At 45.6% G+C, this 18,653-nt stretch overlaps 1 protein-coding gene across 3 annotated transcripts; it reads left to right on the plus strand.

The window, feature by feature from the left end:
* The first annotated feature begins 403 nt into the window (after positions 1–403).
* Positions 404–15,662, plus strand: Mtfmt (mitochondrial methionyl-tRNA formyltransferase). 3 transcript variants are annotated; one of them, XM_048332908.1, is made up of 9 exons: positions 404–633; positions 2,730–2,939; positions 4,210–4,332; positions 6,555–6,657; positions 7,826–7,901; positions 10,026–10,117; positions 11,384–11,462; positions 13,071–13,153; positions 15,388–15,662. In XM_048332908.1, the coding sequence occupies exons 1-9, from the start codon at positions 413–415 to the stop codon at positions 15,586–15,588; spliced, it is 1,188 nt and encodes a 395-aa protein (XP_048188865.1). In that variant the 5' UTR covers positions 404–412; the 3' UTR covers positions 15,589–15,662. The 3 variants fall into 3 exon arrangements, with proteins under 3 accessions (XP_048188865.1, XP_048188866.1, XP_048188867.1); XM_048332909.1 differs by lacking the exon at positions 11,384–11,462 and having other exon boundaries at positions 10,026–10,121; XM_048332910.1 differs by lacking the exon at positions 2,730–2,939.
* The last annotated feature ends 2,991 nt before the right edge of the window (positions 15,663–18,653 follow it).

Here is an 18,653-nt window from a genome sequence, read left to right on the forward strand (position 1 = left end):
CTGTTTACTGGCTTTGTGGACACAGGAAGTTCTTGCTTTCACTGAGCTTCGGTTGTCATCAGTGAAATGTAGCAATATCTCTCTAGGACAATGGACGGGAAGATTAACTACCAATGGACGTGGAGTACGTAGCTAGATCCTGCCAACACAGTGTTTAGTAAATATTACATATCATAATAAATGAGAAAATTATACCGCTTTATATAAATAAGGCTCCTGCTGGAAGTGCGTTATCATTTGTTCTCGAAATAATAATTCTGGGAGGGTGGCTAAATGGTGCAGTTCTGCAACGCAGGCAGGCCCCGCCCCCGGGAACGATCAGGCCACGCCCCATCATGTAAGGCCCCGCCCTCGCGCCGCGTGGCCCCGCCCTCCGGCGCATGCGCAACGGGGGCCGCGGGCGGCCGGGGCGATGAGGGTACCCGTGCGGCGGTGCTGGGGACCTCGGCTGTCCCGTAGCTTGGCGGGCGGGAGGCCCCGCTACCAGTGGCGGGCGCTAGTCGGGATCAACGGGGCCCCCGGCCCGGAGGACGTCCGAGATGCCCAAGTTCGCAAGAAGCCTCCCTGGCGGGTGCTTTTCTTCGGCACCGACCAATTCGCCCGGGAGACGCTGCGGGCGCTGCACGCCGCCAGGTAGCGGGGTGAGGGCGGGAGCCGGAAGCGGCCGGGGTCGGGCTGGGGTCGGGGTGGGAACCGGGGTGAGGGCGGGAGCCGGAAGCGGCCGGGGTCGGGCTGGGGTCGGGGTGGGAACCGGGGTGAGGGCCAGGGCTGAGGCCCGGGCCGGGGGCTGGGGCGGCGGTGAAGGCCGGAGACGGGGCCGGGGGTCCGTCCTCCACCCCCGAGTGCTCTGGAAGCCTAGTTTCAGCCCGGGTCCAGTTCGATGGTCTCTGCAAACCCGGTCTACATTGGGGATACCCCCGTGCTGACCCTTCTGTCCCCCCATTTCCGCCCGGCCTGCCTTTGCTTGGGAGGAAGGTGGACTCAGAGACGTTGAGCCGAGCTGGGTGGAGTTGCAACCAAGCTCTGACTTCCAAGGCCAGGGTTCGGATCTTCCTTCTGCCTCCCATCGGTCTGGGTTGGGCCTGGTCTCAGCAGGTGATGCGTTCATTGCACACTTGGGTCTCATTCCTTCCGCTTACTACACAGCGGGGGGGGGGGACATTTTCTAAGGTTGACACCAGGATATAGCCCACCCCCTCCCCAAGAACTGTTTGTTTGTAATCAGTAGATTCATAAAGCTGGCCTCTCGGGACTACATTGAGTGTGTATAACACTTAATAAATCTTGTTTACTGGAGGAAAAATGTGAAATTCAACTTGTCATGAAAAATTGGTGGCAGGGCTGGGGATATGGCCTTGTGGCAAGAGTACTTGCCTCGTACACAAGAAGCCCTAGGTTCGATTCCTCAGTACCACATATATAGAAAATGGCCAGAAGTGGCGCTGTGGCTCAAGTGGCAGAGTGCTAACCTTGAGCAAAAAGAAGCCAGGAACAGTGCTCTGGCCCAGAGTTCAAGGCCCAGGACTGGCAAGAAAAAAGAAAAATTGGTGGCAATACTAGAGCTGCTGCTCCCTCCTCTCCAACTTTGGTTTCTAATCCTGATTCCCACCCCCTCTACCATTCTCATTTCTGCCATTTATATCCATCATCTACAAATACAGTTCTTCAGTCCTTCATACATTGAATCTATCTTCAATACTCCCCTTTTTTATGGAGGTACTTCGGCTTGAAATCAAGGCTTCCCACTCTGTTTGCTTGCTAGGTTGGTGCTCTACCACTTGAGCCCCAATTCCAGCCCTGCTTTTTACTGGTTAATTGGAAATGGGGTCTTGTGGACTTTTCTTACCCAACTTGCTTGGAATCACAATGCTCCAAATCTCAGCCTCTTTCAGTAACTAGGATTACAAGGGTGCACCCCTCTGCCCAGCTATTAATTTTTTTCTAAGACTCAAAATTGCATATATTTAGAGGTAATAAAAGGCCAAAGAATATTATGTTTTCACGGTTGTGTAAAAATAATGTTTCATATACGCAGAAAATCTCTACATCAATGCTATCAAAATAGTAGCCACATATGGCTTTTTGAATTTCAAATAATTAAAATTAAATAAAAATTAAAAACATAGCCAGGCACTGGTGGCTCACACCTGTGATCCTAACTACTCAAGAGGCTGAGATCTAAGGATTACAGTTTGAAACCAGCCTGGACAGGAAAGTATGAAACTCTAAACTCTAGTTACCCACCAAAAAGCTGGAAATGGAGCTGTGGCTTGAGCGGTAGAGTGCCACCCTTGAGTAAAATAGCTAAGCTGGGCCAAGTTCAAACTCCAGTCTGGCACCAAAAAACAAACAGCAGCAACAACAAAAACCCTAACAACTAAATAACTCAGGAGTTTAATCATAAAAATACCTTTACTGGCTGGGCACTGGTGGCTCCCACCTGTAATCCTAGCTACTCAGAAGGCTGAGATCTGAGGATCACTGTTCAAAGCCAGCCCAGGCAGGAAAGTTGGTGAGACATCTTCAATGAACCACTAGAAAACCGGAAGTAGCACTGTGGCTGAAAGTGGTAGAGCACTAGCCTTGAGCAAAAAGCTCAGGGACAGTGTCCAGGTCCTGAGTTCAAACCCCATGACTGATAAAAATAAAAAACTCTTGTAGTGTTTCAGAAGCAGCTTTGAGTCATCATCGTGATGCAGTCATATTTCTCTTCTGATCTTTCTATTTAGAGAAAACAAAGAGGAAGAGTTAATTGAGAAACTGGAGGTGGTGACTATACCTTCGCCATCCTTGAAAGGCCTGCCTGTGAAGCAGTTCGCTGTGGAGTACCAGCTTCCAGTACACGAGTGGCCACATGTGGGTTCCGGAGACTTCGATGTCGGGGTAGTGGCTTCCTTCGGCCGTCTTTTGAGTGAGACTCTTATTCTTAAATTTCCCTAGTAAGTTTTATTTCTAAGGAAATACAGTTATAGAGACTATGGTTGTTTTTTCTTTCTAAATAAGTTTGTTTGGTTTTTTTTGGTGTTTGGTTATTGTTTTGTTTTTTGTGCCACTGCTGGGGTTTGAACTCTGGATCTGACCCTTACTTTTTGCTCAAGGCTAGCTAGCACTCTACCACTTAAGCCATTGGGGCTAAGAGTCTCATGGACTTTTTCTGCCCTGGCTGGCTTTGAACCACAGTCCTCAGAGCTCATCCTCCTGAGTAGCTAGGATTACAGGAGTGAGCTACAGGAGCCTGGTTATAGGATTCTGTTTTCTTTTTGGTGCCTAGACATGGATGGTACTCAGCAAATGTTGATTGAATGGACAGTGGGACTTAGAATATAACGCACACATTTCACTTCATGAGGGAGACATCCTAGTGAGAGATAATTAAGGTGTTCACTTGCTCGGCAATGGATGACAATTGTACTGGGGTAAACAGGACAGGTAAGCAGATTGCTGGTAGGGATACATGAAGCTTGTTTTAGGCATTCTACATATAATACAGAAGTAAGAAGTCATGCGCCTATGGCTCTAGCCCAGTGCAAGAAAGTCCATGAGACCTCTCTCCAATAAACAGAACAGAAAAAGCAGGGCTGGTATTGGGGCTCAAGTGGTAGAGTGCTAGGCTTGAGCATAGAGAGGCTCAGGGACAGCACTCAGGCCCAAGTTCAAGCCCAGAACCAGCGGTAAAAAAGAAGCAAATACTGAAGTAAAAAGAATTGTGGCTAAATTATATTTGTGTGTTTTTAGTTCTGCTACTGGAGCTTGAACTCTCCTCAGCCCTTCATTTCCTCAAGGCTGGCATTGTACCACTTGAGCCGCAGCTCTGCCTCTGGCTTTTTACTGGTTAATTGGAGACAAGAGTCTTGAGGGGATTTTTCTGCCCAGGCTGCCTTCAAACCTCGATCCTCAGATTTCATCTTCCTTAGTAGCCAGGATTAGAACCACCGTTGCCCAGCTTAGAGTTTGGTGTTGTTTGTGAAGTGCATAACTAGACTTGAGTGATCATGTAAGTATTTTACGTTTCGTTTATAAATGCTCAGACATTCTGAACATAATCAGTTTTTTATGGTAGGTCAGTGAACTTTCCTAGCCTTTTTGTTATTGTTGTTGAGGTGATGGAAGAATAGGTTTGACCAGGCACTGGTGGCTCATGCCTACAATCCTAGCTACTCAGGAAGCCGCGAGTGAAGGTTTTGTACTAATCTGCGTTCTCTGTGTCAGTGGCATGCTCAACGTGCACCCGAGCTGCCTGCCCCGGTGGCGAGGCCCAGCCCCCATCATCCACACGGTGCTTCACGGAGACGCGGTGACCGGAGTAACAGTTATGCAAATCAGACCTAAAAGGTAAAACTTGGTGACTTTTTTTTTGACTTGATATGTTTGTGTATTTAAATATTGATAGTGGTCAACCTTGGAGGGGCAGTGTGGATGGACAAAGTTCACTAACTTCTGAACTGCTTCATATGCTTCTTTATTTTTGGTGGCCTTGGGCACTGTCACTGAGCTTTGGCTTAAGGGTAGTGCTCTCCCTCTTGAGCCAAAGCTCTTTTTTTTTTTTGGTGGTGGTGGTGGTGATGGTTTACTGGAGATGAGAGCCTAACAGACTTTCCCGCCCAGGCTGGCTTTGAGCGATGATCCTCAGATCTCAGCCTCCTAAGTAACTGGAATTCCAGGCAGGAGCCACTGGTGCCTGGCTCTCATTTGCCTTTATACTCTTTCTGGGTTTTCTTGGTTCCTAACACAAACTATATGTCTTGGTATTTATTTCATTTATTTATGTACTGTCTATCTCTCCCTCCCTTTTTCTCTCGCTCTTCTCTTTCTCTCTCTCTCTCTCTCTCTCTCTCTCTCTCTCTCTCTCTCTCTCTCTCTCTCATGAAGTCAGGGTTTATCACTAAGCTCTGTAGTACTGGACTCATACCCCATAGCCTTTTGCTTTCAGTTGGTTTTTTAAGATAGGGTCTCTCTTTTTTTTTTTTTTTTTTTTTTTTCTAGTCCTGGGGCTTGAACTCAAGTTCTGGGCATTGTCCCTGAGCTTCTTTGACTCAAGGCTAGCAGTCTGCCACTTCCGGCATTTTCTGTGTATATGGTACTGAAGAATCAAACCCAGGGCTTCATGCATGCTGGGCAAGCACTCTTCCACTAAGCCACATTCCAGCCTCAGATAGGGTCCCTTGCTTTGGCCTAACTGGCCTCCGGCCTTGATACTCCTAGCTCCACTTCCTAAGTAGCTGAAATTACAGGCATGCATCACTATGCCCAATATATACACTCCCTGTGTCTCTCTCTGTCTCTCCTTCTCTCCCTTCCTTTCTCTTTTTTTTTTTTTTTACCAGTCCTGAGTCTTGGACTCAGGCTCTGAGCACTGTTCCTAGCTCCTTTTTGCTCAAGGCTAGCACTCTACCACTTGAGTCACAGCACCACTTCTGGCTTTTTCTGTTTATGTGGTACTGAGGAATTGAACTCAGTGCTTCATGCATGCTAGGCAAGCGCTCTACCACTAAGCCACATACCCAGCCCTCATTTCTTTTAATTTTTTTGTTGGTTCTGGGCCTGGGTACTGTCCCTGAGCTCTTTAGCTCATTGCTAGTGCTCTACTACTTTGAGCCACAGAACCACTTCCAGTTTTCAGGTGGTTAATTGGATATGAATCTCACAGACTTTCCTGTCCAGGCTGGCTTTGAACTGCAGTTCTCAGATCTCAGCCTCCTGAGTAGTTAGGAATGTATAACATTGTCTCTTCAAAATTGTTGTAAAATATAAGTTGTTAGTTTAAATTAACACTTGGGGTTTTTTTTATTAAACTTTATTGACAAGGTGATGTACAGAGATAATGTACAGTTACATACTAACGTAGTGAGTATATTTTTTGTCTTGTTATACCCTTCCTCATTTGTCTTTCCCTTCCCTAGTTCAGATAAGCACATATACAGTATCCAGTGTACCAAAATCATATACAGTGACCGCAGGGGGTATGCCACAGGACAACAAATATGTGCATGTTCTTTGGAATTTCAATTCTTCAGGCCTTGATTTCTCAAATTATGATTGATTGAAAGTATAATAGAGGTGGCTTATGCTTGTAATTCTAGCTCCTCTGAAGGCTGAGATCTGAGGATCTTGTTTTAAAGGCAGTTCAGTCAAATCCAAAAGACTCTTCTTATCTCTAGTGAACCAGCAAAAAGCCAGAGGTGGAGCTGTGGCTCAAATGGTAGAGCACCTACCTTGAACACAAAAGCTAAGAGAGTGTGAGAGGTGCTAACACAAACAAAAAAAAAATAGGAATCGTGTTATCTGCTTCTTTTTTTTAGTGTTTTTTGGTGCCAGTCCTGGGGCTTAAACTCAGGACTAGGGTGCTATCCCTAAACTGCTTTTGCTCAAGGCTAGCTCTCTACCGCAGCTCCACTTCCTGTTTCCTTGGTGGTTAATTGGAGATAAGAGTCTCATGGACTTTTCCTGCCCTGGCTAGCTTTGAACCACGATCCTCAGATCTCAGCCTACTGAATAGCTAGGATTACAGGCATGAACCACTAGCACCCCACAAATCCTTTTGGTATTTTTCCTAGGTTTGATGTCGGCCCAATTCTCAAGCAAGAAACAGTCCCGGTGCCACCGAAAGCTACCTCAAAGGAACTGGAAGTGGTACTGTCGCGACTGGGTGCTGATATGGTAGAGTTCTCCATTCCACGCTTCCCACTCACATGGGATGGGGAGGGCTCGTGAGGAAAAGCATGACTTTATTTTTTTAAAGAGCAGCTTCCCTCCCTGGCATTCATGATCTTTGAGGGCTTGTACCTGTGATCCCCACATCCTATAGGGATGTCCTTCATCATCCACATGCCGTCCTGGCTTCTGCTTCTGGTCCCTGGCTGTCATACCCCTTTCGGTCATTAGTATCATGGGCTCTGGGATTCTGCCCACCCACATGTGATCTTCTCTGCATGGCTTTGTGCATCTCATTTCTCTGCAGCAGTACATCCTGGGTGAATCTTAAAGACTCTGTGATTTTCATAGGAACAAATTGATTTTATATTGTAGAAACCCCACCACCAACTACCACATGCATGGTTCTTTCCATTCTGGTGTTGTCTTAGAAGTGATCGTATTTATAATGGTGATGGCCATTGATTGGCTCGTATGCCCAAAGTGGATTATCTTTTTCTTTGTGCTAGTACTGGGGCTAGCACTCTGCCACTTGAGCCACAGCTCCACTTCAGGCTTTCTGGTGGTTGATTGGAGATAAATGTCTCCAATTGACTCTTTTCCCTGGCTGCCTTTGAACAGAGATCCTCAGATCTCAGCCTCCTGAGTAGCTAGGATGACAACCGTGAGCCAGTAGTACCTGGCTTGCCAGGTTCTGATACTCCATGAGGGTTTTATGCCTTCCCAATAAGCCTTTGGGATAGTTGTTACTGTCAGTTGCTTCATGCATGATGGTGTTGAAGGCCACAAACAAGTTAAATAACTTTTTCATGCAACAGATAGGAAGGAGGTAGTGAAGTGGGATTGGAACCCAGAGCCCTGTGACTCAGAGGATCTTCTCTATATGGCCCTGTGCTCTCTCGGTCTTCTATAGGGGAACAGTAGCCAGCTGAGGACAGGTGGGCCTCATGCTGACAGCATGCGCAGGCAGGCCAGGCCCAGTACTGTGGAACCAAGTCGCGACTGAGCACAGAGCATTGCCTTCACCTTCCTGTCAACATCATTTGCAATAGCTGTGTCCAATTTACTCCTTATTCTGTACCTGGCTCCTTTTCACGGTACTGTACTGTAACGTATTTCTGCTTTGTCCATCTCAAGTATGTCATGTGCTTCTTTTCTCTTCCTCTCTCCATAGCTTATTTCAGTTCTGAAAAACTTACCTGAAAGTCTGAGCAATGGAAGACAGCAGCCAACGGAGGGGGTGACTTATGGTGAGTGAAGGCCATAGAGATTTCACACCAAGTGAGGTTTCGTTTGTCATGATCATTCTGAACATGGTAGTGTCTTCATTCTACTTTACAATTATTTATTACTTGTTTGTAGACAGTACCAGGGTTTGAACTTGGGGCCTTGTACTTGTTTGCTCAGCTGGTGCTCTATCACTTGAGCCAAACCTCCAGCCTGGCTTTAAAAAAACTTTTACTGTTATGTAAAGGTGACATACAGAGAGGTTGTAGTTACATAATTCAGGTAGAGTACACACTTCTTTTTTTTTTTTTTTTTTTTTTTTTTTGCCAGTTCTGGAGCTTGGACTCCAGGACCTAAATGCTGTCCCTGACTTCTTTTTGCTTAAGGCTAGCACTCAACCTCTTGAGCCACAGCGCCACTTCTGGCTTTTTCTTTGTTTATGTGGTGCTGAGGAATTGAACCCAGGGCTTCATGCATGCTAGGCAAGCACCCTACCGCCAAGCCACACTCCCAGCCTCTATAGTACATTTCTTTCTTTTTTCTTTCTTTTTTTTTTTTTGGCCAGTCCTGGGGCTTGGACTCAGGGCCTGAGCACTGTCCCTGGCTTCTTTTTGCTCAAGGCTAGCACTCTGCCACTTGAGCCACAGCGCCACTTCTGGCCATTTTCTGTATATGTGGTGCTGGGGAATTGAACCCAGGGCCTCATGTATACAAGGCAAGCACTCTTGCCACTAGGCCATATCCCCAGCCCCTAAAGTACATTTCTTTTTGGACAATGTCACCCCTTCCCTTGCTCTCCCAGTTTTTCCCTCCCATGTCCACCCACAAGTTATATAGCTCATTTTCAACATAGTGTCTACTGAGTACCACTGCTGTATTTGTTCACCCTTTGTCCTTCCAGTAAAGGAAAGGAAAACAAAACAGCAACAAAGAAAAAACCTCATTTCCATTTAGCCAGGCTTTTTGCTTATTTTGGAGGTGTATTCTGAGACTTTTCTGCCCCAAATGGCCTTAAACTAAAATCATCTGGATCTCAGCCTCCTGAGTAGCTAGGATGACAGATGTGAGCCACCAGGGCCCAGCACTTTTCCTTAATTTAATTTTCATAAGATTAGGTTCCTACTTTATGTCCTTTTCCAGAGGACATAATGGCCTGGCTTCCCAATTTACTATGTTTACAATGGCACAATCTTCTCTGATTAGCCTGAGTAGAGCTAAGATTACAGGGGTGAGCCCTGGCGCCCAGCTCAATAACCTTTTATTTGAAAAAGAACCAATTGGGGCTGGGGATGTGGCTTAGTGGTAGAGTGCTTGCCTCGCATGCATGAAGCCCTGGGTTCTATTCCTCAGTACCACATATGTAGAAAAAGCCAGCACCTGGTGCTGGAGGCTCATGCCTGTAGACCTATTCAGAAAGCTGAGGTGGTGGATGGTGGTTTAAAGCCAGCCTTGACAGGAAAGTCCATGAGACTCTTAACTCCAATAATCTTAAGTACACATTGGGTATGGTAGTGCACACCTGTTGAGATGAGAGGAGGATCCCAATTTCAAGGCCAGTGTGGGCCACACAATTAAGACTATATCTCAAAACAAAGTAATGTATCCTTAGTGTACATTATTCCTGTGTGTGTTATTGAAGATAGTTTTGTGTGTTTAAGGACTATTTGCATGTGCTTTTCCTGGGGTATATTATGCCATGGGTCCATTTTTCTACTTATGATTCTAGTCTTTTCTTTTTTTCCTTTTTTTTTTTTTTTTTTTTTTTTTTTTTTTGTTCCCATCCTAGGGCTTGAGCTCAGGGCCTGGGCACTGCCCCTGAGTTTTTCCACTCAAGGCTCTAGCACTTGAGCCACAGCACCACTTCCAAGATTTTCTGTGTAGTTTATTGGAGATAAGAGTTTTATGGACTTTCCTTCCCAGGCTGGATTTAAACCACCATCTTCAGATCTCAGCCTCCTCAGTAGCTAGGAATATAGGTGTGAGCCAACAGCACCTAGCTGGGGTTATTTCTTTTTACTTCCTATTGTGGCACGTATCTGACAAATACAGAAGCAGAGAGAATATTACAGTACATATTCTGTTGTACTTAAATCAGCTTGTGCACATAGAGCCTGATACTCATTCTTGCTCTTGGCTTTGTCTTGTAGCCCCCAAGATTTCCTCAGCTACCAGCTGTATAAAGTGGGAGGAACAGACATCAGAGCAGATACTCAGGCTTTATCGTGCCATTGGGAATATAGTAAGTAAGTTGGGATGTCAGCTTTACCTAATTATTATTCCTTTATTGAGGATGTGTAATTTGCTGAGTATTTTGATTTAGAAATGACTCTTATAAACTAAACCTAGGAAATTGGACTTTTCATTTTTATTTTTTGGACAATATTTTAAATTGATTTGTTGTCAAATTGATGTACAGAGGGGTTACAATTTCATACATAAGGCAGTGAGTACATTTCTTATCAAACTTTTTACCTCCCTCATTTTTCTCCCACCTCCTCTCCCTAACCACCCCCCCCAGGACAGTTACTTTTTAAATTTCCTTCCTTCCTTCCTTCCTTCCTTCCTTCCTTCCTTCCTTCCTTCCTTCCTTTCTTCCTTCCTTCCTTCCTTCTTCATCCCTCTCTCCCTCCCTCCCTCCCTCCCTTCCTCCCTCCCTCCCTCTCTTTCTTTGTCCCAGGGCTTGAACTCAGGGCGTAGGTGCTATTCCCAAGCTTCATTTGCTCAAGGCTAGTTAGTGCTCTACTGCTGAGCCTTAATGATCAGCATAAATGTACAATTAAGCATGTTCATAAAGATATAAACATTGAAGCCAGATGTTGTGGCACATACCCATAATCCAGCATCCAAGAAGCTGATTAAGAAGCTGAAGTAGAAGAATTTTAAATTCAAAGCCAGCCTAGGCTTAGCCTATGTGGGGAAAAAAAAAATCTTTCTATATTAAGCATTGACTTAAAAATAATGAACAAGGCCATGCTTTGGTGGCTCCTGCCTGTAATCCTAGCTACTCAGGAGGCTGAGATCTGAGGATCACGGTTCAAAGCCAGTGCAGGCAGGAAAGTCCATGAAACTCTTATCTCCAATTAACCACCAGAAAACAAGAAGTATAGCTGTGGCTCAAAGTGGTAGAGCACTAACCTTGAGTATAAAAAAAAAAGCTCAGATACAGTGTCCAAGCCCCAAGGACTGGCACAGTTAGAAAAGACCAGAAGTGGCACTGTGGCTCAAGGTACAAAGTGCTAGCCTTGAGCAAAGGAAGTTCAGAACAGCACCCCAGGCCCTGAGTTCAAGTCCCACAACTGACCAAAAAAAATTAAGATCTTGTAAGTCTTAGAAACACCGGGTAGAGGGGATCATATTTGTGTTGTGCTCTGTAATTTGTAGCTACCAAGATCCCAGTTCGTCTGTGTGTGGATGACAAGCCAGAGTAGACAAGCACAGAACAGTAGATGGAAAGGGTTTGGGGCAAGCGCATCCCTTTGTCACTTCTTTCTCATCTCAACTGCAGACTCCGTTGCAAACTGTCTGGATGGGGAAGACCATCAAACTTCTGGATTTGGTGGAAGTTAACAACTCGGTCCTTGAAGGTACCAACTTTTGAATAGTTGCTACAGTCTTAGAAAAAGGTCTTAGCTGGACACCAGTGGCACCTGTAATCCTAGCTTCATACCTCAGGAGGCTGAGATATAAAGATTGCAGTTTGAAGCCAGCCCAGGCAGGGAGGTCCGTAAGACTCTTATTTCCAGTTAACCATCAAAAAGCCAGAAGTGAAACTGTGGCTCAAGTGGTGGAGTATAAGCCTTGAACAAAAAGCTACGGGACAGAAAGAGGGAAGAAAACATGGCCTCTCAGTTATCATTACTGTTTATATGTATATATGTATATTATTTTATATATAGAGAGAGAGGGGGAGAGAAAGTGTGTGCACACACTCACACATGCACCAGTCTTGGGGCTTGAACTCAGTAAGCTTTTGTGCTCAGGGCTAGTGCTCTACCACTTGAGTCAGAGTTCCACTTCCAGCTTTTTCGGTAGGTAGGTAGAGAAAAGAATCTCACAAACTTCCCTGCCCTGGCTGGCTTGGAACCATTAATCTTCAGATCTCAGCTTCCTGAGTATAAGATTATAGGTTTGACCATTGGCACCCAGCTTGTTTTATTTTTTTTGTTTATTTGTGCCAGTACTCAGGTTTGCTTATGGCTGGCACTGTATCACTTGAGCCATACCTACTCTTGCTCGTGTGTGTGTGTGTGTGTGTGTGTGTGTGTGTGTGTGTATGGTACTGAGGCTTAAACTCAGGGCCTGGGTGCTATCTTTTAGCTTTATTTTATTTATGGTAAATTTTTAAAAATTGTTATTATGCCAGTGATAGGCAGAGGGGTTACAGTTATGTAAGTCAGGTAAAAGGGTACGTTTCTTTTTGGGCAATGTCACCCCTTCCCTTACTCCCAGTTCCCCTTCCTATTCCTACTCAAAAGTTGTATGGTTCATTTACTTTTTTTCTTTGGTCAGCCGTGGGGCTTGAACTCAGGGTCTGGGACACTATCCCTGAGCTTTCCTTTCTCTCAAGGCTAGTGCTCTACCACTTGAAGCCACAGTGCCACTTCTGGTTTCTGGTGGTTAATTAGAGCTAAAAGTTTATGGACTTTCCTGTCCTAACTGGCTTCAAACCACAATCCTCAGATCTCAGCCTCCTGAGTAGCTAGGATTACAGGTGTGAGCCACTGGCACCTAGCTGTACGGTTCATTTTCAGCAGTGTCTAGTGAGTGCATTTGTTTACTCTTTGTCCCTCCATTTCTGTGCACCCCTTTAGCCTTCCAAAGAAAGACAGGCAAAAAGAAAACAAAAACAACAGCAAAGCAAAAAAACCTTTTTCCATTTCCTGGAGTTCATTTTGAAAAATGAGACAAAGGCATTGTGCCTTTGTCTCAAGGCTGGTGCTATACCACTTGAGCCACAGCTCCACTTCTGGCTTTCGGTGACTAATTGGAGATAAGAATCTCATGGACTTGCTTGCCTGGGCTGGCATTGAACCATGCTCCTCAGATCTTAGCTTCCCTAAGTGGCTAAAATTATAGTCCTGAGCCACTAGCTCCACTTCTTTTTTGTTTTTGTTTTTATTCTAAGAAGTGTCATAGTGTTGAATAATTCTCTGTTACTCAAACCTTTCTTTTGTTTTTTTTTTTTTCTTCAGATCCAAAATTAACAGGACAGACTGTTATCCCCGGGTCCGTGGTCTACCACAAACAGTCCCAGGTGCTGCTGGTTTACTGCAAGGTACATCCTCCTTGAATTTCACGTTATCATCCTTGTTTTATTGAGTTTATGGTTTGTATCATTTAGCATCTTGGTGTGTGTGTGTGTTGGTACCAGGATTTGAACTCAGAGCCTCTCTTGCACGTAGCTAGTGGTTTGCCATTTGAGCCATGGCTCCGCTTCAGCATTTTACTGGTGAATTGGAGATAAGTCTTCCAGAATTTTCTGCCCAGGCTGGCTTAAAACCAGGATCTTCTGGATCTCAACCTCCAGATCTCAACCTCCTGTGAGTAGCTAGCCTGCAGGCATGAACCATCAGTTCTTGGTTCTCATGTAATATCTTAATTAGGACTTTACTTGACTGCTTATTTATCAGATGAAGCTAATAGACCACTTTCTTAAGAAGTGGTGGCATCTCTCTAGCTTTTTGTGTATGGATGTGCCAGTCCTGGGACTTGAACTCAGGGCCCAGGACCCCCGACCCCCTTAGCTGTTTTACTCAAAGTTAGCACTCTATTACTTGAGCCACATCTCCACTTCCCAGTGATTTTGGATTTTGGTGGTTACTTGGAGTTGAGAGTCTCACAGACTCTCTTGTCCAGACTAGCTTGTCAAGACCACAATCCTCAGATATCAGCCTCCTGAGTAGCTTAGGATTACAGGTCTGAGCCACCAGTACCCAGACATGATTTATTTGCAAATAGTATTTTACTGAGGCATTATTACTAGGCAGTGAAAGATTATATAATAATAGCTTTCTCAAAAGAAAATTTATTTTTACTAATTTCATTAATAAGCTCTTGTGTTTGGTATCTTAAAAACAATCTATCATGGGGCTGGGAATGTGGCTTAGCGGTAGAGTGCTCGCCCAGCATGCATGATTCCTTAGCACCACATATATAGAAAAAGGAGGAAGTAGAACTGTGGCTTAAGTATTAGAGCACTAGCCTTGAGCAAAAAGAAAGTCAGGGACAGTGCTCAGGCCCTGAATTCAAGCCCTAGGACTGGCAAAGAAAACACACACACAGTTTATCAGAGTATCTGGCTAGCCTACTAGCTAGAGAGCATGTAGTATAATTGATTTTCCTGCTCAGTAGTTAGGAAGATTTCAATAGGATTTATGATGACGTTTTTGTGTTTGTTATGATGTCAGAAGTATTCCACATGCCTTCCTTCCGTGTTCTGGGTGTTTCTGTCACAGGATACTTGTGTGAGGTACTATGTACTGGAAAATGGGGGTTTGAGTGTGTAATAAGTGTGATCGACCTTCATAGACCATCCCAAACTCCTCCCTCCTCTTCCCCTCCCCCTCCCAAGCCTGGTCTAGAACAGTGTTGGGTGCATATGTCTTGTTGGCATCTGTGGCTTTGAATTCCCCAGGTCTGCATTCTGCTGTCACAGAAGCAGCTGGGCTATTGGAACATGTCAATTTGGGTCTGATAAACTGGAAAAGAAAACAATTACCCTTGAGCTTGGGCATTGGTTTTCTTTTCTAAAGTAAGGAGAGCATTTGTTACAAGGTAACAAATCTACTTACTTTGTAAATATGTTATGTCACAGTATGACTGGGACATAATCTGACACCTTAAGCCCCATGCTATAACTTTCCATTCTACTCCCTGTGTGTTAAAATGGGTACAGGTCTATACATTGATTCTCCTTAGTAATAAAAGTCCAGAATCAAGGAAATTATGTGTTAGGGTAAGTGATATTTGCAGTAGGGATTTAGTGAAGATTTGTTTGAAATTTCTGAGGATCACCATTCAAAGCCAGCCTGGGCATGAAAGTCTGTGATACTCTTAGCTCCAGTTAATCACCAAAAAGCTCGAAGTGGAGCTATAGCTCAGTTGGTATAGAGCACTAGGTTTGAGCGAAAAAGGCTAATGGGCCAGTGCCCACACCCTAAGTAATGGCACACACAAAAGTTTTGCAAACAAGCTAGGCACCACTGACTCACACTTATATTCCTTGCTACTCAGGAGGCTGATAGGAGACTCTCAGTTCAAAGCCAGCCTGGATAGAAAAGTCAGTGAGATGCATATCTCCAGTGAAATACCAAAACATCGGAAGTGGAGGTGTATAGCTCAAGTGGGTGGAATATTAGCTGTGAGCAGAAAAATTAATAAGCAAGGGCTTGAGAGCCCTGAGTTCAAACCCCAGTCCGTCCTGTCAAAAAAAATTAAAAGTAAACTAGACTTTCCTGAGTTACCCAATTTTCCCACCACTACCTGGTCACTCTTGTCCTTCTCCCTTAGGATGGCTGGATTGGTGTCCAATCAGTAATGCTTAAGAAAACACTCACAGCTGCTGACTTCCACAATGGGTACTTGCACCAGTGGCATCAGAAAGACTCTTCCGCTGAGGCCCACCAGTGCAGGTTTCAGACGCTCAGACTCCCGACGAAGAAGCAGAAAAAAAAGGAATTGTTGCTGTGCAACAGTACACTGAGTAGTTAGGAAGACGACAGATAAAAACCTACGAGGTGTGTAATTTATTAAAAGCCTTATTCAGGGCTGGGAATGTGGCCTTTGCAGTAAAGTGCTTGCCTCGCATACATGAAGCCTTGGGTTCGATTCCCTCAGCACCACATATATAGAAAAAGCCAGAAGGGGCGCTGTGGCTCAAGTGGTAGAGTGCTAGCCTTGAGCAGAAAGAAGCCAGGGACAGTGCTCAGGCCCTGAGTCCAAGCCCCAGGACTGGCAAAAAAAAAGCCTTACAGGGAACAGCCTGGCTTTCAGAGGAAGGGACCCTGGAAGAGAGAGTTACCACCATGAGCACGCCTCACTCCTCGTTCTATTGTGAATGGTAATAAGCTGTTTTTGTCCTCCCCCACCCCAGGAATAACAAAGGATGTTTAAATAAAATTTGTATTTATATTGTCCAACTCAAGTTTTATCTTTCTCAAACAGCAAGGACAACCAGTTGGTATGTATGTATTCTGAAGACAGAGTCTCTTTTTGAATTTGATTTAATTTGCTCTTATGCCACAACTGGAGCTTGAACTCAGGGCCGGGATACTGCCCTTGCGCTTTTTTTCTCAAGGCTAAAACTCTACCACGTGAGCCATAGCTCCATTTCCAGCTTTTTGGTGTCTAACAGGAGATCAGAATCTCATCGATTTTTCTGCCTAGGCTCGCTTTAAACCTCTGTCCTCAGATCTCAGCCTCCTGAGTAGCAAGAATTACAGGTATGAGCCACCAGCACCCAACCTGAAGCCAAGTATTTTGAACTATGAAGTTAGGCTCTGAGGTGCAAAGAACATGACTTGAAAGACCTTTAAGGGAGAGAAGGTCACATTGGGACAGACACTGGAAAGGTATGCAGAGCCTGGCAGCTCTGAGATTTGGCTTTGCGTCCTCTGCACCTCTCTCCTGTTTCCATGATGGCTTGTGCACTCTGCTCAGCAGTTCCACTCTCTTACTGCCTACTGGTCCATGGTCTTGGCCCTGCCAGCCTACATTCTGGGTAGATCCTATCTGATTTCTTAGGCAATTACCATTGCCCTTTAGGTCCTTTTAGGTTAGACCACCTGTCTAGACGATGAAGCAGTGCCCAAGACCAGTCCAGTAATTTCACCCCTCATGAAACACAGCTCAGTGCAGAGGAGGGCGCTGCAGGAGTAGGTGATAGTGACTGGCATGGTTGATCTACTTCAGACTGCATTTGGAATCTTTAATACCCATCAAATAGAATGCAGTTTCCCATCCACCCTGGGATGCAGGATGGGTACCAGGTATGGAAATACCCTTGTGAGCAGTCCAGCTCTGTGTGTGTGTGTGTGTGTGTCTAGTGTAAGGTTTATTAAAGTCAGTGGCCGGTAAAGGAGAACACCATGTGCTATGTAAGCAGGAGAGAAAAGTTTATTCCTGAACTGCTGGTTGCTGGCCTGTGGCTGAAAGGATGCATGGCTGGAGAGAAGGGCTGAACCACCGAAGGGCCATGCTTTATCTAGGGCAGGGGCGGGAGGTATGGCCAGGTGGGTTGGATGTGACCTCAGAGAAGGGGGAGGTAACTGCCTCTGGTGTGTCAGTTACCTAGGTAACGTAGGTATGAATTAAACAGGTGAGGGGCATCTGCATGGAGCACTTCCGGGGGTGGACCTTACAGTTAGTACTGGAGCGTGAACTCAGGACATCATGCTGGCATTAAACTGGAGTCCTCAGATCTCAGCCTCCTGAGCAGTTAGGATCACAGGTGTGAGTAACCAGTGCCCAGCTGGAAAAAAAAGTATATATATATATATATATACACACATAAAAATATATATAAAGTATATATATACATATGTGTGTGTGTATATATATATATCCAGAAGTGGCACTGTGGCTCAAGTGGCAGAGTGCTAGCCTTGAGCAAAAAGAAGCCAGGGACAGTGCTCAGGCCCTGAGTCCAAGCCCCAGGACTGGCCAAAAAAAAAAAAATGTTTATCACCCAACACATAATGAAAAATTTCCCCCTACCCCACATTTCCTGAGTTCGAGTGCCAGTGTGTGAGGGAGCTGGGGGGAGTGAGGGAGGAGAATATTATTTCTCTTAGGACAGAACCCTATGGTCACATTTGTATCCTCAGCTGTTCCCAGAGGAACACATGGCAAGCACACTGTTGCCTCCCGACCCCACTAAGGAACCTTTAATGTCTGAAAGCCAGCTGTCTTACCAGCACAACTACAGGCGGCGGACTTCCGAGCAGGTGGCCCATGGTGCTAGAAGAATCTGCAGCTGTCCTGGCTGGGGTTTGCTGAAGCAGCATCCACAGATGGCCATCCCTGACCCTCTTCATCTATCTTCTGGCAGGGTAGCATTTACTTGAAAACACTCCTGCAAAACAGTTCTAGATATATTACCAGATGAATGTCTCTCAGACTTTTCCCGCCCAGGCTGGCTTTGAACCACGGATCCTCAGATCTCAGCCTCCCGCGATCCTGAGTAGGGGTGAGCTACTGCTCCCCACCCGCTACCCCCAGTTTTCCAGAGGCCTTTAACAAAATAGAGGCTCTCCCTGCACATCAGCGAGGAAGCCAGGCTCAAGAGCACCTTGTTAGGGGTCCTGTTGAACTATTGAGGGGCCTGTCAAGAACTTCAAGCAAGGTTTTTGTATCATAAAAAAAACACATTATTTCAGCAGATGCTTCACTGAAAAAGGCAGCCGTGATGCCTGTAGTGTCTGGCAGGATTATAAACGGATTCATATTCCATGCCCAAAAGAAGGTGATGTGTGTCTGGAGGAAGAGTGTTCCCAGAGAACAGGAGGGAGGGCGTCTCTAGTTGTGCCAAAGGAAAAAGAGGATAGCAGGCCCTGTTTACCCAAGCCCGGAACCCAAAGATGGCCCCCACGCCCCAAAGCTTGGCACAGCAGGGGCCCCGCGCCCCTTCCTTCCATACCTTAAGTTCCCCAGGCGCCCACGTCAGATAGGTGACCCAGCGCCGGCCCAGGGGCGACTCCGACCTGGTCCCCAGCCCCGCCACCTCCGTTAGGGCCTTCCGGGGGGCCTTCCACATCGCCATCCCGTCGCCATGGTGA

The sequence above is a fragment of the Perognathus longimembris genome, chromosome 23 (assembly GCF_023159225.1).
Source record: "Perognathus longimembris pacificus isolate PPM17 chromosome 23, ASM2315922v1, whole genome shotgun sequence".
Lineage (NCBI taxonomy): Eukaryota > Metazoa > Chordata > Mammalia > Rodentia > Heteromyidae > Perognathus > Perognathus longimembris.

Bases quoted from the DNA above. Each gene is read 5' to 3' on its own strand.
- Mtfmt (XM_048332908.1), top strand. From the start codon at position 413: ATGAGGGTACCCGTGCGGCGGTGCTGGGGACCTCGGCTGTCCCGTAGC. The intron at 2,940-4,209 runs GTAAGTTTTATT...TCTCTGTGTCAG, and splicing joins CTTATTCTTAAATTTCCCTA to TGGCATGCTCAACGTGCACC. The intron at 11,463-13,070 runs GTACCAACTTTT...TTTTTTCTTCAG, and splicing joins TAACAACTCGGTCCTTGAAG to ATCCAAAATTAACAGGACAG.